The sequence below is a fragment of the Ailuropoda melanoleuca genome, chromosome 1 (genome assembly GCF_002007445.2).
Source record: "Ailuropoda melanoleuca isolate Jingjing chromosome 1, ASM200744v2, whole genome shotgun sequence".
NCBI lineage: Eukaryota > Metazoa > Chordata > Mammalia > Carnivora > Ursidae > Ailuropoda > Ailuropoda melanoleuca.
Genome location: NC_048218.1, coordinates 140,587,635 through 140,604,992, shown reverse-complemented (window position 1 = coordinate 140,604,992; position 17,358 = coordinate 140,587,635). Strand labels below are relative to the sequence as shown.

Here is a 17,358-nt window from a genome sequence, read left to right as displayed (position 1 = left end):
TAACCCTATGAAGCAGGTTTGTTTTTCATTCCCATTTTACAAATAAGGAAACAGTGTTACAAAAACATTAAGTCACTTGCCCAAAGTCACAAATTGTCATTTTAACCTGGAAGGCAGGATTTAAAACTAGGCAGTTGGTGTCTAAGCTTCATGTTCAACGAATAGCTTTACTGCTTCTCTACTAGGCTAAACAATTCTGAGTCTTTCTTTGCAGCCCTTTTACTTCCCTACCTTTTTTTTTTTTTTAACCTTTCTATGTAGGTATTATTTTGAATGTGAGCAGAGGTAATAGGCATCTTTGTCTAGTTCCTAATTGTTTTAAAAGATTTATTTATTTCAGTGAGAGAGAAAGGGGTGGAGGTAGGGGCAGAGGAAGAGGGAGAAAGAAACCCAAGCAGACTCCACACTGATTGAGGAACCCCATGGGCGTGAACTTACAACCCTGAGATTAGACTTTAGCCAAAACTAGACCCTTAACCAGCTATACCCCCAGGTGCCCCTGACTAATTCCTAATTTAAAAGAGAATGCTTTTAATGTCTTACCATAAGAAAGATGCTTGTTTTAGGGTTTTGGTGGATATGAGGTTAAGAAAATTTCCTTCTATTTTAGTTTGCTAAGAGTTATTTCATTTTGTTTTGTGTTGTTTTTTAATCTTGAATGTGTATTGAATTTTATCAAGTGGTTTCTTCCTTTAATTTGTTTATGTGATGAATACAGTAATTGATTTTCATATGTGGAACTACTTTTGCATCCCTAGGGTAATCCTAGCATGATACTGATATGTGTTTTTAGAAATCCTGCTGAATTTGGTTTGCTAATATTTTGTTTAGGATATTTTCTTTTTAAGATTTTTGAGTAATTATACCCAACGTGGGGCTCGAACTTACAGCCTGGGATATCAAGATTCCCATGCTCCACCAACTGAGGCAACGAGGTGCTTCTGGGATTTTTTTTATCTGTACTTATTTGTGAGATGGGCTTGTGCCTTTACTCTTGTTCACACTGTGTTCTCACTTTGGTATAGTAAAATGAGTTTAGGGGCTTTATCATTTTTTTAATTTTCAGGAAATATTTGGTCCTTGAAAGTTGACTGTAAAATCATATGGGCTTGATTTTTTTTTCCAGTGGGAAGATTCAAGGTCTGTAAATGTCATTGACTATTCAGGTTTTGCATTCTTACATGAATTTTACAAGTATATTTTTCTAAGAATTTATTAATTTCATTTATGTTTTCAAATTTATGGTATATCATGGTTCTTCATGGTCACATATCTTTTTAATCCTTTTTTATATGTATAGATAAGATATATACCCTTTTTCTCCTAATATTATTTCTACCTTCTTTCATTTTCTTGATCAGTCTCAACAGAGGTTGTGTATTTTATTATTCTTTCTAAAAAGAATCAACTGTTTTTTTCCCTAGCTCATTAATGTGTACTTTTATAAAATCTCTTATCCTTTGGGGGCCTTTATTCTGTTATTTCTCTTCGAACTGTTAAATTTGGTTCCTTGTATCATCAATTCACAGCTTGTCTTCCTTTTTGCCACAATAATTTAAAGATGTTAATATCCTTCTAAGGATGATTTTAATGACTTCTCACAGGTTTTGATATGCCATATTTGTATTATTATACAGTTCTAAATATTTTATAGTTGCCATTATAATTTATTTTATATATATATTTTTAAAGATTTATTTATTTATTTTAGAGAGAAAGAGAGTGTGAGAGCAGGGGCAGGGGGAGAGGGAGAGGGAGAGAATCTTCAAGCAGACTCCCTGCTGAGTGTGGAGCCCTGTGCAGGGCTTGATCCCAGGACCCTGAGATCATGACCTGAGCTGAAATCAAGAGTTGAACACTTAACTGACTGAGCCACCTAGGTGACCCTATAATTTACTTTAAAATTTATTATTAAATAAAATTATTGTATAAGTAAAAACATTTGTTGTCTAAATTTCCAAACATATGGAAATTTGTTTTTATTTGTAAACTTTCTATATCATGGTCAGGTAACAAAATTTGAATGATAACAGTTTTTGAAATCTGTTGAGACTTGCATTATGTCCATGAGACTTACTTTATTCTCTTTTGAGAGGAATGTGTTCTCTAACTGTATGTTTCAAGATTCTATATAAACTTGTTAACTTGTTGTTCAAATCATCTATACTTTTTGTAATGATTTGTTTTCTTAACCTAAAGTTTGTTGAATCTTTTATTATGATGGTGAGTTTGTCCAATTTTCCCTCTACTTCTGTCCATTTTTGCATTATGTATTTTGTGGTTATGTTATGAACTGTATGTGAATTTAGACTATTTGTATCTTCTTCCTGAATTGCATCTTCTATCATTATACAGTGTTCCTCTTTCTCTTATCATTTCTCTTTTATTTTGTATTAATAAAACTGTATCATTTAAAAAAACAATTAACATTTGCATGGTATATCTATTTCTGTTCTTTTCAAATTTCCCAGTCCTAATTTTTTTGTGTGTGTATCTTATGTATCATAATTTAAAATATAACCATATTGTCCATCTTTTAACTGACAAGTTCAGACCATGTTTATTTATTGTGGTTATTGATTTAGTTCTTCCATCTTAAATGTGCTTTCTACTTGTCATTTTTCTCTATGCTTTTCCCCCCTCTATTCTTGCCTTCTTAATTGAACTCCTGTTTGTTAATCCCTTTTTCTTTCTTTTAAAAAATATATATATTCAATTTTGTTTCCTTAGAAAAATTCATTTAAGCCACATGGTGGCCAAAATTCCATGTCTTAAGCAGGCTTTGACATTCTGTTGCCCCCTTCAGATCAATATATGCACATACACACTATGGTGAAGAAAGGACTTTGATATGTGAAACAATGAGAATTGGATACTACTACTCCACCATCCCCCTTCCTACAGCCAACTCACACATTGCTTCAACTGTTATCTGCACACAGACAAGTTCTCATGGAAGAGAGGCTGAACACCAGATTAAGTGACCATAAGACACCCAAGTCAGAAGGAACTCTTGGCAGATGTTGAGGAAGCAAGGATGAAAATGACACCATCTTCCAGCAGCTAAACATGAAGCACAAACCCCCATCTAAGAGCCAAGATGTCAGAGCCGTGTTGCCAAGGACAGCAAAGCATTTAGCAGAACCCAGGGAGAAGAGTGATAACACTATATCCCACGGTTATAGGCAACCCACTCACACATGTGTATTAAATAGGCTCTTTATCCAGGACAAGGAGCATCCTGATGGAGAGGCTCTTTAAGGGCCTGTTAACAGTTCTGATAACACTTGTGCTCTGAACTTGCCTGCCCAGGAATTTGACACCTGGCTGGACATGCTTAGGGCTGTGTTCCAAGGTTATAGCTGGTGGAGGGAGATCACCCTTCTAGATGGATGGTCTGGAAGGTACATGGGGGCTCTGTGCTAGCCAGTTGACCTCTGGTGGTCCAGGAGCTCCTCAGCAATGGGCTCTCCACTAAGCCCCCAGGGACTCCATCAGTCTAATAAAGACAGAGAGCAGAGTCAGTACCACACCTAAGAGATAGAGGTTCAACAATAGGCTTCATGGCTGAAAAGATCCCACTCCTTTGTAGAATAGTAGAGCTACCTTAAGCTTCTGGAAGTTCTCTGGATTCCTCCAGGAGGAAGGGCCTGGAGTGTCCTGGTCACTGTAACAGTGGGTTGTGTTGGAATCAGGAGAAAAGTCAGCCAACTCCACATGACTCAGAGGACAAAAATGCAGCCTGCAGCAAAGCACAGAGCAAGACCACCTACACTGTTCACATATCAATCTTGTTTTTTTAATTCAGTTTTTATTTTCTACCTGTTCAAAAGTTGTGTTTTTTATTTCTGTCATTTAGAAGCTACCCAAGAAATTTTACCATACATATTTTGTGACTTTACGAAGTGTAAATTCAATATCTATATCTAACCTTATACCATATGTATTTATCAATTAACAAATTCCAAATTTACTATCCATATCTCACTTTTTTAGCCTCCTTTTTTTTTCCTCCACTTCCTCCTTTTCCTTACTCTTTGATTGTTCTTCTTTCTCCTCTATTCCCTTTTTCTTTCCTTGGAGGTTTCACTTTCTGGATTACCCAACAATGATTTAAAAAATACATTTGTCATCATTTAGACACGTTCTATTTATAATGTAGCAGTGGACCTGGGAAAGAAATCTCTATAGTGGATATAGTGGATATTTTCTGTCATTGACTTGACAGTAGACACTAAGAGTAGAATTTCTGGATCATTTTCAGATTGAAAAAATTATGCCAGTTTTCTTCCATGGTGATTATACTTACTAGCTGACACTCTTCTCAAAAGCATATGAAAGTGTTCATTTTCTCAAAAATTTGCTAATGTTGTATAATATCAAATGCTTCGATTTTTGTTAAACTTTAGAGAAAACGATGTATTATTTCCTTGAAGGTGAGCATCTTTTCTCATATTTACTGGATTTTGGTTATGACTCTTCTATGAATTCCTAGTTTGTATCCTTTGCTTATTTTATAGGAGTGTAATACCCAACCAAGGTCAAGTCAAATTGGACAACAGCTTTGGTGGGTGGGGAATTCTTTGGGAGAGTGAGGGGTTCAAGCTTCAGATGGGATGTTGGATGTTGGATTAGGTAACTTTAAATGTCTCTGCTAATTTTAAGAGTCCATGATTAATAGTGGACTGAAATGCCCGGAAACCTAGAGCGAATAAAATCTGGTGTGAGATGGATTTGTGTGCATTCTACCTAATCAGAGTAAATGAGTCACTTCTCTGTTCTGTTTTGCACAGGAGCTGGTCCTAGAGTTGGGAGGGACATGAAAAGACATTGTCAGGGCAGGACTAATGATGGCTATACTGATATGATGAGAAGAGCAGAGTGGAGCTTTGAATAGTGGTAGGGCTGGGAGAAGTGGACTTTAAGGAGGACAACGGCTGGGAAATTGGGCTGTTAGGTTTGGCCCATAGTCTCCCAGCTCAAGAACCCATGAGGAAAGGGTGACTAAGGGTAAGTGGGAATAAGGCAACTAGCTTTGGGTTGATTTCCCATACAGCTCCATATGATGATTGCTATTGGGATTTTGGTATAGAAGACAGACTTAAACACAAAGATCGTCCAAATGATGTGTCAAGGCTGAGATTGGTGCACTATATATGGATAGATATTTAAGGGACTTGAGCCGAGTCTTCTTTCTCCCAAAGGTTAAGGAAAATTCTCTTCTCAGCGTTAAACAGTGTCTGTTTAGGTAGCAGGTAAGATGCATGGCAAGTGTGTATGTGTTAGTATTAATAATTTAAATGCTACTTAGCTAGAGGTTAGAACTCATCAAGGAGGTTCATTTTAATAGGGTCCATAGTCTTAGGAAAGTTTTCCTCCGGATAGCAGAATAGGGCGGAAGGCTGGGTGGGTGGAGGGAGGAGATACGTTTGGTATATAGTAAATTCACTGCTGTGATGGATTTTCTCAGAGAAAGGCGGAAAGTAAGAGGAAAGGACAGAGCGAGGAATACCTGAGCCTGTGTAATTTCGAGAAATTGGGAGGAGGGCAGGACAGGAGCAGCGACCCAGTGCGGGGCAGGGCGGGTCCAGTGGGTCTCCAGTCAGGGAAGGTGGGCGAGAGGAGGGCTGGGCATCGGGAGCGTGGCCACCCACTCTCTGCCTCCTTTTTCTCTAGAAAAGGAGCGTGGCTCGGGCAGCGGGGCTGACCGCGGCGCCACCTCCGAGACCGCAGCAGAGCCTGAAGCGCCGCCCTCGGCGAGGCAGAGCCTCCGAGCTCCGGAGCGCCGCGGGGCCGACACACTCGCAGGGCGAGTTTGAGGCGCTCTGGGCGCCCGTGGAGGACAGCGCGGAGCACGGCTTCCCGCCTTTTGCCTGCTTCTGGGGGTAGGTCCGGCTGGGCAGGGGGTGAGAGCCGGGGGGTCCGGGAGTCGTCCGGTTCCCGCGCTGAGACCTCTTGCTCTTCCCAGGTAGGAGCCGCCTGAGACCCCAAGCGAGCTGAGCACACGCGGAATACTGTGCTGGATGCGCGCCTCGGCGCGGAAAAGAGGTACTCCATTCTCGCTCGGGTTCCCCCTTACGAGTCCAGATGACCGACCCGGAGGAGGGCACTGGTCAGGAGTGTAACCTGAAATTCTTGTAGAAGGAAATTCTCAGGCCCCACCGAGTGCTTTTCTTTTAGAACTCTAACATAAATTGGCACTCTCAGCTCATTTGGGGGGATCTGCACAGTTTTCGACAATATGAAATGACCCGAATAACCGAAGTTTAAATTTGTTTCTTTTGATTTGGTTCTTTATCCTAATTTATTTTAGGGGAGGTGTCAGACAACGATATATCAGTAAGGAAGTGGTGAGTCTTCTGGATCTGCCCCCCACTCCCACCCCCACTCCTCTGCCCTGGCTGTCAAGGTTGTGTCAGGGACACTTCCAGGGTCAGCCTGGAATAGTAGCTCCGTGGCAATTCACTTGACATCCACTCATGTAACCAATTTATTGAGTGATCAGTTGGCAGGGAAACTTGTGCAAACAAGCATTAGAAAATGCCAAGATTTTGCCGAGTGTCGAGTGTCGTTGGCCCTGCGCTATATCGTGTAAGCTCATATTACCTTTATTGTCTTCGTGCTCCTTCAGGTATGTATGTTAATCTTCTCCAAACAAATACTGAACAACCTGAGAGAAGCCAGAGATCTACCAGGCATCAGTAAATAACAAATATTTTTCAATGAACAAATGTAAGGAGCATCAGTAACTTTGAAACTTGGTGCTTGAGCATCCAACACCATTTGGGTTAATAGATTGGTAACATCTAAATTTAAAAAATAAACACCTTTTTCTCATGGCTACACATAGAATGGACTGTATTCTGATCCTCTTAGTTGTAATGTGTGGTGGTAGGAGTCTTGGATAGGGAGATGGCAGACCTGAGAACTTGCTGAGCCGTATCATGAGAACTTTTCTAATTTGTAAAAGGAGCAGGTTGGAGCATATGCTTTTAAAGATTTCTTTCAGCTCTAAAAGTCTGTGATGAAATGAATCCATCACATCTTCATAAACATGTTTTAGATTTCAGTGGCTCCTGAAGACTTTATCAGAAGGTTGGTAAACAAATTGTGACTGTATTTTTTCAAAGGAAGGTCTGAGAGCCAGCAACTTAGAGGAAAACCAACAAATATATAGTAGGCTAATTTGGCTTCATCAAAACCAAATACATATATATTTTCAAATTTTTAGGTTTAAACAGATCATTAAGTAATTGAATGATTTTCTTTTTCTTTTTTAAAAATTTTTAAAAAAGATTTTATTTATTTATTTGTCAGAGAGAGAGTGCACAAACAGGGGGAGCGGCAGGCAGAGAGAGAAGCAGGCTCCCCACTGAGCAGGGAGCCCGATGGGGGACTCGATCTCAGGACCCTGGGATCATGACCTGAGCCCAAGGCAGATGCTTAACCAACCGAGCCACCCAGGTGTCCTGATTAATTTTCTTTTTAACTTAAAAACATATCCCCCCTCCCTTTTTTTAAAACAATGAAACAGATGGACATTGGGGAGGGAAAGGAAAAATAAAATCAGGTAAAAACAGGGAGGCAAACTCTAAGAGACTCTTAAATACAGAGAACAAACTGAGGGTTGGTGGAGGGGAGGTGGGTAGAAGGATGGGCTAAATGGGTGATGGGCATTAAGGAGGGCACTTGCTGGAACGAGCACTGGGCATTGTATGTGGGTGATGAATCACTGGATTCTGTTCCTGAAACCAGTGCAGCATTGTATGTTAACTAACTTGAATTTAAATTAAAAAAAACTTAAAAAAATATATTCCTTGTTGTTGTTGTTTTTCTATATAGAATATGGGTTTTGCCTCAAGAAGATGGTTCTACCTACCACTGGGCTGTATGATGTTGATCAATCTGATTAATGCTGATTTTGAATTTCAAAAGGGGGTGCTTGCCAGCATCAGCCCAGGCATCACAGAAGATATTGATTTCCAGTGCTGGAATGCTTGCTCTTTGACATTGATAGATCTCAAGGAACTCAAGATACAGCACAATGTTGATGCTTTCTGGAATTTCATGTTGTTCTTGCAAAAATCCCAGCGGCCTAGACATTATAATGTCTTCTTAAGCATAGCTCAGGATTTCTGGGACATGTATGTAGACTGCTTGATTTCACGATCTCATGGAATGGGCAGAAGACAGGTGATGCCTCCCAAGTATAATTTTCCACAGAAGATAATAGGAGGTAATTTAAATGTGTACTTAAAAGAAGTTTAGTGTTCTTAAAAATTCTATATTTAATCCTTATTTGCCAACAAGCTAGCAAATTTGCCCTATTTTTTCCTAATATGATTGACTTTGATTTTCATTTTTACTGATTTTCTATTATTTAGAAACTGTAGGAGCTCTGATATGCAGAGATCTAAATTATTTTGAGATATAATACATTTGGTAGACCCTTAAAATTATTACCTTATTTTCACCTGAATAGTTCATAAGAAAGCTATTTTAACACTATAATTATTCCTATTACATTTATTGAAGAAATTTTAAACATAGGATATATAGTTAGGTTTTTAAATTTTTTTCAATAGGGTTACTTAAAAGGAAGAAATCTTAAAGGTCACATTAGAGTGACAATTAACAATTTCTCCTCTCTAATATTATAGGACTGGATTTTACAAGACATGAGTTTTACGTATAAGAGAGAGAACATGGAAAAGACCTCAAGCAAGGTGACATCAACCTGAAAGTTTAATTCTGTCAGTTTTTCTTAGGTCAAATATTTCCTGTAGTATTTATCAAAATTGTTATTTCTAATTCTTTAATATTTATGAAAGTTGTATTTTTGTTGATGTGTAAATGCTTTACGGTTATCGAATTAACATTTCCGTCTTTGCTGGTAATTTGTCAATTTTTTATTTGGAAGGCTTCTTTGTAAAGCATCTTTATTTTAAACAAAACACTTAAAATGCATATGCAATATATTTTTAAATACAGTAGTCAATGAAGTAATGCTGTAACTAATTTTATAAGGTATCTTATACATAATGTTGACTTTAAAACTGTGCCAAAATTAATGCCAGTATTGTCCTAAAAAGTAATATTTAATCTTGATGTAGTGTACTGAGTGGCTTCTGAAATGTGCATTTCATTACCAAGCCATCCTACATATTAAAGTGTTCTTTTGTGCATTAAGGACCAACATTTTATGTTCTCACTTTCATTGTTTTCATTTTTAAAAAAGAATAACAGAAAGGTAACAAGAAATTTTGTTTTAGTGAAGTGCAGTCTGATAGAATTTTGTCTTTAGTTATTAGCTCAGTTTTCTTCTTTTAAAAATATATTTATTTCCATCTCACATCTTATTCCAAAAAGGATATGAAACTTTAAAAATATATACCAAACAATAGGATAACATGAAGTAGATGAGGAAATTGAGATGATGGGAAATGAAGACAGGAAACTAATAATATGTAGTTGTAGTTTAGATTAATACTTTCAAACGCATGTTGTAAAAAGCCTATACCTTTGATAAAAGGAGTAGCTGTAAATTGGTTTGAGTTTCTTACTTCTCCAGGTGAAGAAGGACTCTTAAGCAGTTTCAAGATTCACACTATTGATAAGAAAACCAAACAACATGTTTAGGAGAAGCCCAGCCTTTGCTATGACTAAGAACCAATAAAAATCATAGGTTTTTATAATGGCTACCATGGTATACAGCCCTGTGTTTTCAAGTTCTTGGCAATGTCAGATTCCCTTCAATGCAAGCTGATGCCTGCATACCCAAACTCAATTACATATAAATAATTTTAAAAGCTCCCCAAATAATACTGAGCAAATGTGCAACTGTCTGATGGTTCAACTTGATTAAAGAATAAACTTTAAAGAGTGGAGTGGGGGCTGATGTTCTTTGAGTTATGGACCACTCTGAAATTCTGATGAAGCTGTAGACACTTTACTAGGGGTTGTGTGAACACAGTGTCCATCATTTGTGTTTGATTTTTGGGGGGAGGGGTCATGAACCCCAGGTTAAGAATCTCCAAAATTAAAGAATAAATGGATTGCATAGCTTTCAAGTATTTTACAAATATTTCATATAACTGAGTTTTATATAATAACTGGTTGCAGATAATATGAGGTTGTAAGTCTAATGAATTTCCACACTGAAAATATTTTATCTTGCCAATTAATGACAGATCCCTAAGCCCATAAAATCAACTGGTTGTAGGGTCGGTCTTATGTTCTCTTATTCAAATTGACCAGAAAGATACACAAGAAGTTGCCTAATTCATTTCCTACAGATGGAGGCATAGGGTCATGATTTTTCTTAGAGAAGCTCTCTCTTTTACAACCTGTGGGCAAATGATCAAAGCTCATAAGTTCAATGGCATAAAGCAAAACCAGATAATTTTAACCTAAAAATATGGTTCAACCAGTTGTCATCACCATAGTTGTCATAAAAAATTTCTATTGCAACGATGAACTTTTTGGTGTTAGTCAGTTAAACTTAATTGTTAGCCTTCCAAAATAGGCTAATTGGAAATGGGTTTCTAGTTCTCCTAATTGAATTTACAGGCTACGCTGGATTTTTAAACATAGTAAAAATAAGGACATTTGCCAAATGGGCATTCTGGTTTTAGAGCAATTCATCTTAAGCCTTTTTGCTGGTACTTAGATACCATGTTCTGTTAAAAATCCCCTCCCCACCCCATAATTTTTGGCACAAATCATGTCATTTGTATATAGAAAAGTTTATTCTTTTTTTCATCATTCATTCAACAAAAACTCATTGAGCTTAGAGGTACACTGCTAAATAATCCTTGACTCACAGAGCTGCCATTGCAGTGGGACAAAGGTACAGTAGGAAATAATAAAATAATTCAAAAGTAGTTTTATGATATCAAAATATAAGTTTAAAAAGAGAAATGGTGGTCAAAATGTGATTGAGTGGGGAACAGTGTGTATTTCTCTTTTGCCATATTCAAAATCATCTGACTAGATGAGTCAAAGTTCATTTTTTAAACTTTAAATAAAATTTTTATTTTAGAATAGTTTTAAGTTTGCAGAAAAGTTGCAAGGATGGTGCAGAGATATCTTGTATACTCCTCACCTATTTTTTCCTATTGTTTACATCTTACATTAGTATGGTATGTTTGTCATAACTAATGATCTAATAGCAATAAATTATTAACCAAACTTCATCTTTTATTGGGATTTCACTAGTTTTTCCCTGATGTCCTCTTTTCTGTTCCAGGATCCCATCCAGGACAGCATCGTACATTGAGTTATCTTGTTTCCTTAGGCTCTAAGATGTTTTCAGTGACCTTGACAATTTTGAGTACTGGTCAGGTATGTTGCAGAATATCCAGTTTGGGTTTGCCTGATTGTTTTTCTCATGGTTAGACTGATTTTTTAGGCTTTTTAGATGAAGACCACAGAAGTAAAGTACTATTCTCAATATTTCAGATCACGGGTATATGCCACCAACATGAGTTATCACTGATGATGTTTAACCTTGGCTAAAGTAGTGTATACCAGGTTTCTCCACTGTAATGTTGTTTTCTCTTCCCTTTCTATACTGTATTCTTTGGAAGCAAGTCACTAAGCATTACCCACTCTTAAGGGAATGGGCAGTTATGTCCCACCTACTGGAGGAGGGAATATCTACATAAATTATCTGGAATTCTTTGTATTGGAGATTTGTCTACCCTCACTCCCTCCCCCCTTCTGCTTTCTTCTTTCCTTTTCTTTCATTATTTACTTATGTCAGTAGGGATTTACAGATTTTTATTTATACTTTGGGTTATAATCCAGTACTACTACATTATTTATTTTGTTGCTGAAATTGTTCCAGCTTTGGTCATTGGGAACTCTATAGGATGCTCCAGACTCATCGAGTGCATTTCCACCCATCCCTGGAATCAGCCATTTCTTCAAGGAGCCCTGGTTTCTTTCATTGGAGAATATTATTAGAAATCAAGATCTGGGCAGTAGGTGTTTTTGTACTCAATGATAGTACCAGGCCAATTCCTGAATGTCAGGGGCTGCTTTTTTCTTTCTCAAAAAATATCCTTGACTGGAAATTTAATAAAAGCAATTATGAGACATAATTGCTAATGAAACTAACATAAGCTTAGGCTGTGTTGGCAGAAAGTGTGCAAAAATGAGGAAGACTACTTTCATTATATCCTTCATGGGTCCTACTACACCTGGAAATCTTTGTTCAGTTTGGTCACAGTTTAGAGGAATAGTTAACAAATTGTGGCACCTCAGGAGGGGCTGGCCAGATATAGTGTCTGGAATCATTAAATAAAAATGATTACAGAAAAGACTTAGGCTGACCATGATAGTTTTTTTTCTATGATATGAAACATAACTTGTGCTCCAGAAGACAGACTGAGGATGAGATGAATGAATTATTCACCTGATTATTCACTGATTTTCATCCAATCTAAGCAAAAACTGGCTAACAGTTTAACCAAGGAATGAGCTCCCTCATGTGGTAAACATCTCATTACTGAAGTGTCTCGAAACCATTTCATCTGTATTCATTAAACTCCACTTTTATTCTTTTGACTCTCTTTTCATTTAGTTTATTAGCAGAAGTTTTAGTGTGAGAGCTTGAAATTTTGTCTCAACTGACTCATGAGGGAAGTAGATTATCTGCCTTTCAGTCAGGCTGGGTAGGCTAAATGGGCTCAGGAGTGGTGTGGAAGCACCAGATCTGAGAAACAGAGACCGTTATAGTGACAGTGTCAGACCGATTCACTTGCTCACTGCAAGGGTGGCTGGAACTGTAATATGCAAACTCGATGCACATCTTTCTACCAAGGGCAGGTGTCTGGATTAAGCCACACTACACTTCATCCACCTACATTTCTTCAGCTCCTAAATCTCTGCTAGGTAACAACCTGCCCTATCTTACCTTTCCTCTTCCTGATGGGTATGATCTACACAGCAGGAGGGAAAGGTCCACAGATATCACAGATTATTTTGATTGTAGTCAGTCCTAATGAGTTTGGATATACCAAGTTGAATCTCACACAAAAATTATATTCAACCAAGTTATATCAATTCTATTTCTACACATTAGTTATGTAATAGTATCGGTTAATGTAATAGTATTTATGTCTCATCATTTTAGAGAAAGTCTATCACTATTATGGAGTAAATACATTTGAACTACTTTAATATGTCTGTGTTTAGCATTACCTGTTTAGTATTTTAGTGGATAAATCTTCCTTTTGAGCTCAGGACTTTGCTGCATTTGCAAAGCTCAAGGGAAAGGCTGCCAGGAGCTGAGGCCACCATCATACTTATTTAATAATTTATTTACCAATATCTTGGTTTCAACGATGAATGAAATGTGGTTTCTACCTTGTCCTTAGGGAGTTCAGCATCTGAGAAAGGAGCTTATAGCCTACAAAATGAGGCAGGGATTTATTGTTCTTAGCCATGGACACTTCATCTTGGTTCTGTATCTGATATACTTGAGGTATATCTGGTGCTTTTTGTATGGTCATCTCATCATTGCATGTTCCTATTTATGCCACTTCTTGCCCCAGTAACTGCTCTTTGTTGGAATCTTTGTGTTTAGGGCTTCCTGTGAAGAGGAGGAGCAAATCATGCCTTCTAATATCTTGTTGTTGGTGGTAATAATAGGGAGAAGGATTCAGGAGAGGCAAAGTTCCCTGGTAAGCTGATGTCCATTATCAACTCATAGGGGCCACAATGAAAATGGGCAGCTGGGCCGGGATGAGAATCTGCTGGCTAATGGTGTACTGTCAACTCATTCCAATTAGAACATTAACAACAGTTGCAGTTTCTCCCTTCATTGCAGATTCTACTAACTTCACAGATGGGGATAATGGAAAATTCCTGGAGGAATTTCCCCTGTGAGTTGGAGGAAGAAGAGGAGGATGAAGGAGGAAGTAGGAGAAGGTGGGCCCTGTGGGGGTGATGGAGCCCTCTCTTATTTGATAAAGTAGATTTTATGCATATCTTCTCAGCTTTGCATTCAGTAGCATCATGTTGGTAGCTTGTAATTGGTCACAGTGGGAGTATTTACACCATCCAATTTGGCAAACACTACAAATGAGGGCCTTTTCCCCCTTGAAGAGCCGAGTGTTACACATTTACCATTACACTGCTGAGTGTGCAGATGGGCCTAGAATCCAGACTCAAATTCCAGTATATTTCCCTATTTAAGAAAACAGTTTCTTGTCTCTCCCAGTCTTGGACATGAACTCAACTTTGTGGCTTCCTGGGTGGGGTTGATGGGAATGGAGACAGGCTATGGAAATCTCTTAATGGCATATGGGGACACTTTGCTCTACACCCAGCATTAAGACATCTATCTCCTATTTTTTTGCAAAATACCTTCACCACCAAAGGAGGGAAAGCATTTCCTCAGTCTCCCCTTCCCTTCCCCCATTAAAGAAGAAAAGCAGCATTAGAGTTTGCTTTGCATATTTTATATAAGAGTAAAACTGTATTTTTATTTTTGTTTACCTCATGACTAACATTTACTTTTTATAACAGAGATAACTTATTTTACTTTGACCAACAAATTTATTGAAAATGTTTTTGCTGCCCAGCATTTATATAAACATATGAAAACAATATCCTGATTCCCCACTGCATCCACATGTTTTGGTTGGGGTTGGCCTACTTCTGCCTCTGGGAGTAGGCAGTACTCAGATCTGGCCAAAGTCATGGTGAATGGCTCAGGAGTGGGCATGTGGCCAATCAAGGGTCCCAAGATGCAGAGGCAGTTGCAGAGACTGTTGGGAAACAGGCATGTGTTCTCTACTGGGTGTCAACTTGGGAGAATATAATCCAGGAACTGCTAGGGAAGGAGAAGATCCTACTCACAGAGTTTCAGTCCCTAGATCCAACAATGCCTGTGGTCTTAATTACTCTTAGATTTGATAGCTACAGAGACTGTAAAAGTTCTTATTGGCTTAAACTAGATGGAGTAATTCACATGCAACCAAAGGAGTTTAACTGATACAGTATGTTTTATAATTTCAGTGAAGAGAATTAGTAATCTTTCCAAAGAAATTGATGACAACTCTTCTGATGCTATATGTAGGTATTTTCAATACAAATAAATTATATGTGCTTACTTTTCTTTTTTCATAGTATTTTACTAAAATATTTGCTTTATGTTTATAAAGATACATTTAACTAAAAAATTATAAGCAAACTTTATTTCAAAATGTCTGTAGATTATTTTATGTAGGAACACTCTTCTTTGACTCATTCACAGTTTTCATTGCTTTCACCTTTTGTAGGGCTCCTCCTCGAATAGGCAGTTTTTTAAGAGCAATATCTGTATCAGCCAGAGGTCCTCCCAGTAATCGGGAAGGAGTGCTTTCTACTGTTACTACCCGACCAGAAGGCACCTGACAAAGCAAAAGAAATATATATATATGAGTTCATTTACAAAATTTTTCAATGAGAAATCCATTCATCCTTCAGCTGACTTTAGAAAGGATACAAAATTATAGCCGTTTCTTGGGAATCCTGGAGGGCTGATTGCGTCTAAACCAGTACTGGGTGAGAGTGAAGGTATCTTGGAAATAAATATGCCTTAACTATGTGAAATTTGACCAAAGAAAAAGAAAAGAAATATGAGGAAAAAAACCCATGGAAATAACATTCTATGGAGACTAAATTCAGTATCTACTAAGAAAAATTATGAAGCAAAACGAACAAACAAAAAAACTTACCGTTGTGTTAAGGCCTTTAATATCTGTCCTGTGAAATATTGCATTTGGTGGATGCTCACTGTATCTAGAGGATTCTATAGCTTTTTCCTGAAGTCTTTTTGCTTTCTGAAGATTTTTAAATTAGAAAGAAAGTAATATTAATTGCTATTAAAGCATTAACTATCATACTTGCAATGATGTATGTGAAGTACATTTAATTGTGCCTGATTTCTACTTGAACTGTTTATTAAGTAGCACTGTAACTTGTACTTACTCCCTTAGGCTAAAAAGATAGTTATTAGTAAGTTACATCTTTTATATATTGCAGAAGACACCAGTCACCTGAGAACATTATTGAAATTTCCAGAGGTATGAGTCTATATGACCGAGGAATAAAGCAGGTCCTGTGGAAATCACATTTTAGCACATGATTTAATAAGCTACTAAATTTACCTCAGGTGATACATGTTTTCAAAATATTTTGCATAAATACTAATTCAGAACATTTAACTATCTCAGAGTAAAATAAATTGTATAATTTCTTGCACTTTTGTTCAAACTCAATAGTTGAGGCACTAGAACAGGTGAAATTTGAGGTAACAAATGATCTGCATGGAATGGTTGATTTTCATTAATTATTCCTTAAAAGTACAGACAGTTGTGAGGATATTTTATAAGTAAAGTTGGGAAGAATTTTTAGGGAGAAGGGGAGACACAGTACCTCGAGTGAGCTTTTGTTCTTAACTTTGGTTTCACTACCTTAATGTGGTTTCACTATTTTCATGAACTAATTTAACATTGAACAATTTCAGATCTAGCCAAAGAGCTGTAACATTACATAAAAACATATCCAAAGAATTAGTGAAAAAAGTGGGAAAAGCAATGAGATTTTGGAAATACATGGTGCTTCTCCCATATTTCAAGTGAACAATCAACATTATAAAATTTTTAGATTAGTTTCTAGTTTATTCCTGAAGTAGCTTATCACCTTTTCCCAAAGGGATGCCTATCCCCAGTTCTCATTTAAGCATTAATATAATGTTTCTTTTGGTGGTCATGGAGGGGAAATACCCTTGGGGGAGAGAGTAACAGTTGTTTTTTCTGTTCTTCACTCTGCTTCTTACAGAAATGATCAATGACACAAAGTGGAAAGTAGGAGCACATTTCTCCTGCTTATTCCTGGCTACCGATCATCTTGTTTATGCAAGCCAGGAACATCACCCTTGCTTCCCACTGCTAGAGTAAAAAAACCCTCAAAGTAGCTCTTCTGTAACTACAAAAATGCACAGTTATCATCCTACATTGCATATGAGGATCTAACAGTATTGGTATTCTATAGAAAGGTCAGCAGAAAAAGTGAAGGAATATTTATTCCTCAAAAAGTCTGCCTGTCAGAATTGGCTATTTGTTGTGGATATCACAATATTTTAAAAATCCTACCTTTAAAGTTTTAGCATTTGATGTTCTGGCCAAGAAATTTTCCCATGATTTATTAGCCAATTCTCTTTGCTTGTGTGTGGCTTGTATCTGAAATGAGAAAGATAATTAAGAGTTCTAGTTTCTATGAAAGGATACCAAAGGGATTTTAAAGCCCTTATTTTGAAGGAAGACCTAGATTTTGCCAATGTAAATTTTAGGGCTGACTAGCTAA

At 37.3% G+C, this 17,358-nt stretch overlaps 1 protein-coding gene and 1 long non-coding RNA gene across 5 annotated transcripts in view; one reads left to right on the top strand and one right to left on the bottom strand.

The window, feature by feature from the left end:
• Nucleotides 1–16,362, top strand: part of LOC105238063 — a 45,105-nt gene extending 28,743 nt beyond the window's left edge. Inside the window, exons 4-13 of one of the 2 annotated variants that reach the window (XR_004627484.1) lie at nt 5,677–5,885; nt 5,969–6,048; nt 6,314–6,350; nt 7,843–8,236; nt 8,661–8,726; nt 11,249–11,343; nt 13,592–13,688; nt 13,835–13,935; nt 15,028–15,084; nt 16,036–16,362. This is a non-coding gene — a long non-coding RNA (uncharacterized LOC105238063). Of the gene's footprint in view, nt 1–5,676; nt 5,886–5,968; nt 6,049–6,313; nt 6,351–7,842; nt 8,237–8,660; nt 8,727–11,248; nt 11,344–13,591; nt 13,936–15,027; nt 15,085–16,035 lie in introns of both variants that reach the window. The other variant, XR_004627485.1, reaches the window with a different exon arrangement.
• Nucleotides 14,593–17,358, bottom strand: part of CFAP69 (cilia and flagella associated protein 69) — a 50,708-nt gene continuing 47,942 nt past the window's right edge. For all 3 annotated transcript variants that reach the window (XM_011226202.3, XM_034667567.1, XM_034667571.1), the window contains 3 exons: nt 17,148–17,234; nt 15,729–15,833; nt 14,593–15,401 (listed from right to left, as the gene is read on the bottom strand). In XM_011226202.3, coding sequence (XP_011224504.1) covers nt 15,231–15,401; nt 15,729–15,833; nt 17,148–17,234 — 363 coding nt within the window. In that variant the 3' untranslated portion in view covers nt 14,593–15,230. The remainder of the gene's footprint in view (nt 15,402–15,728; nt 15,834–17,147; nt 17,235–17,358) is intronic.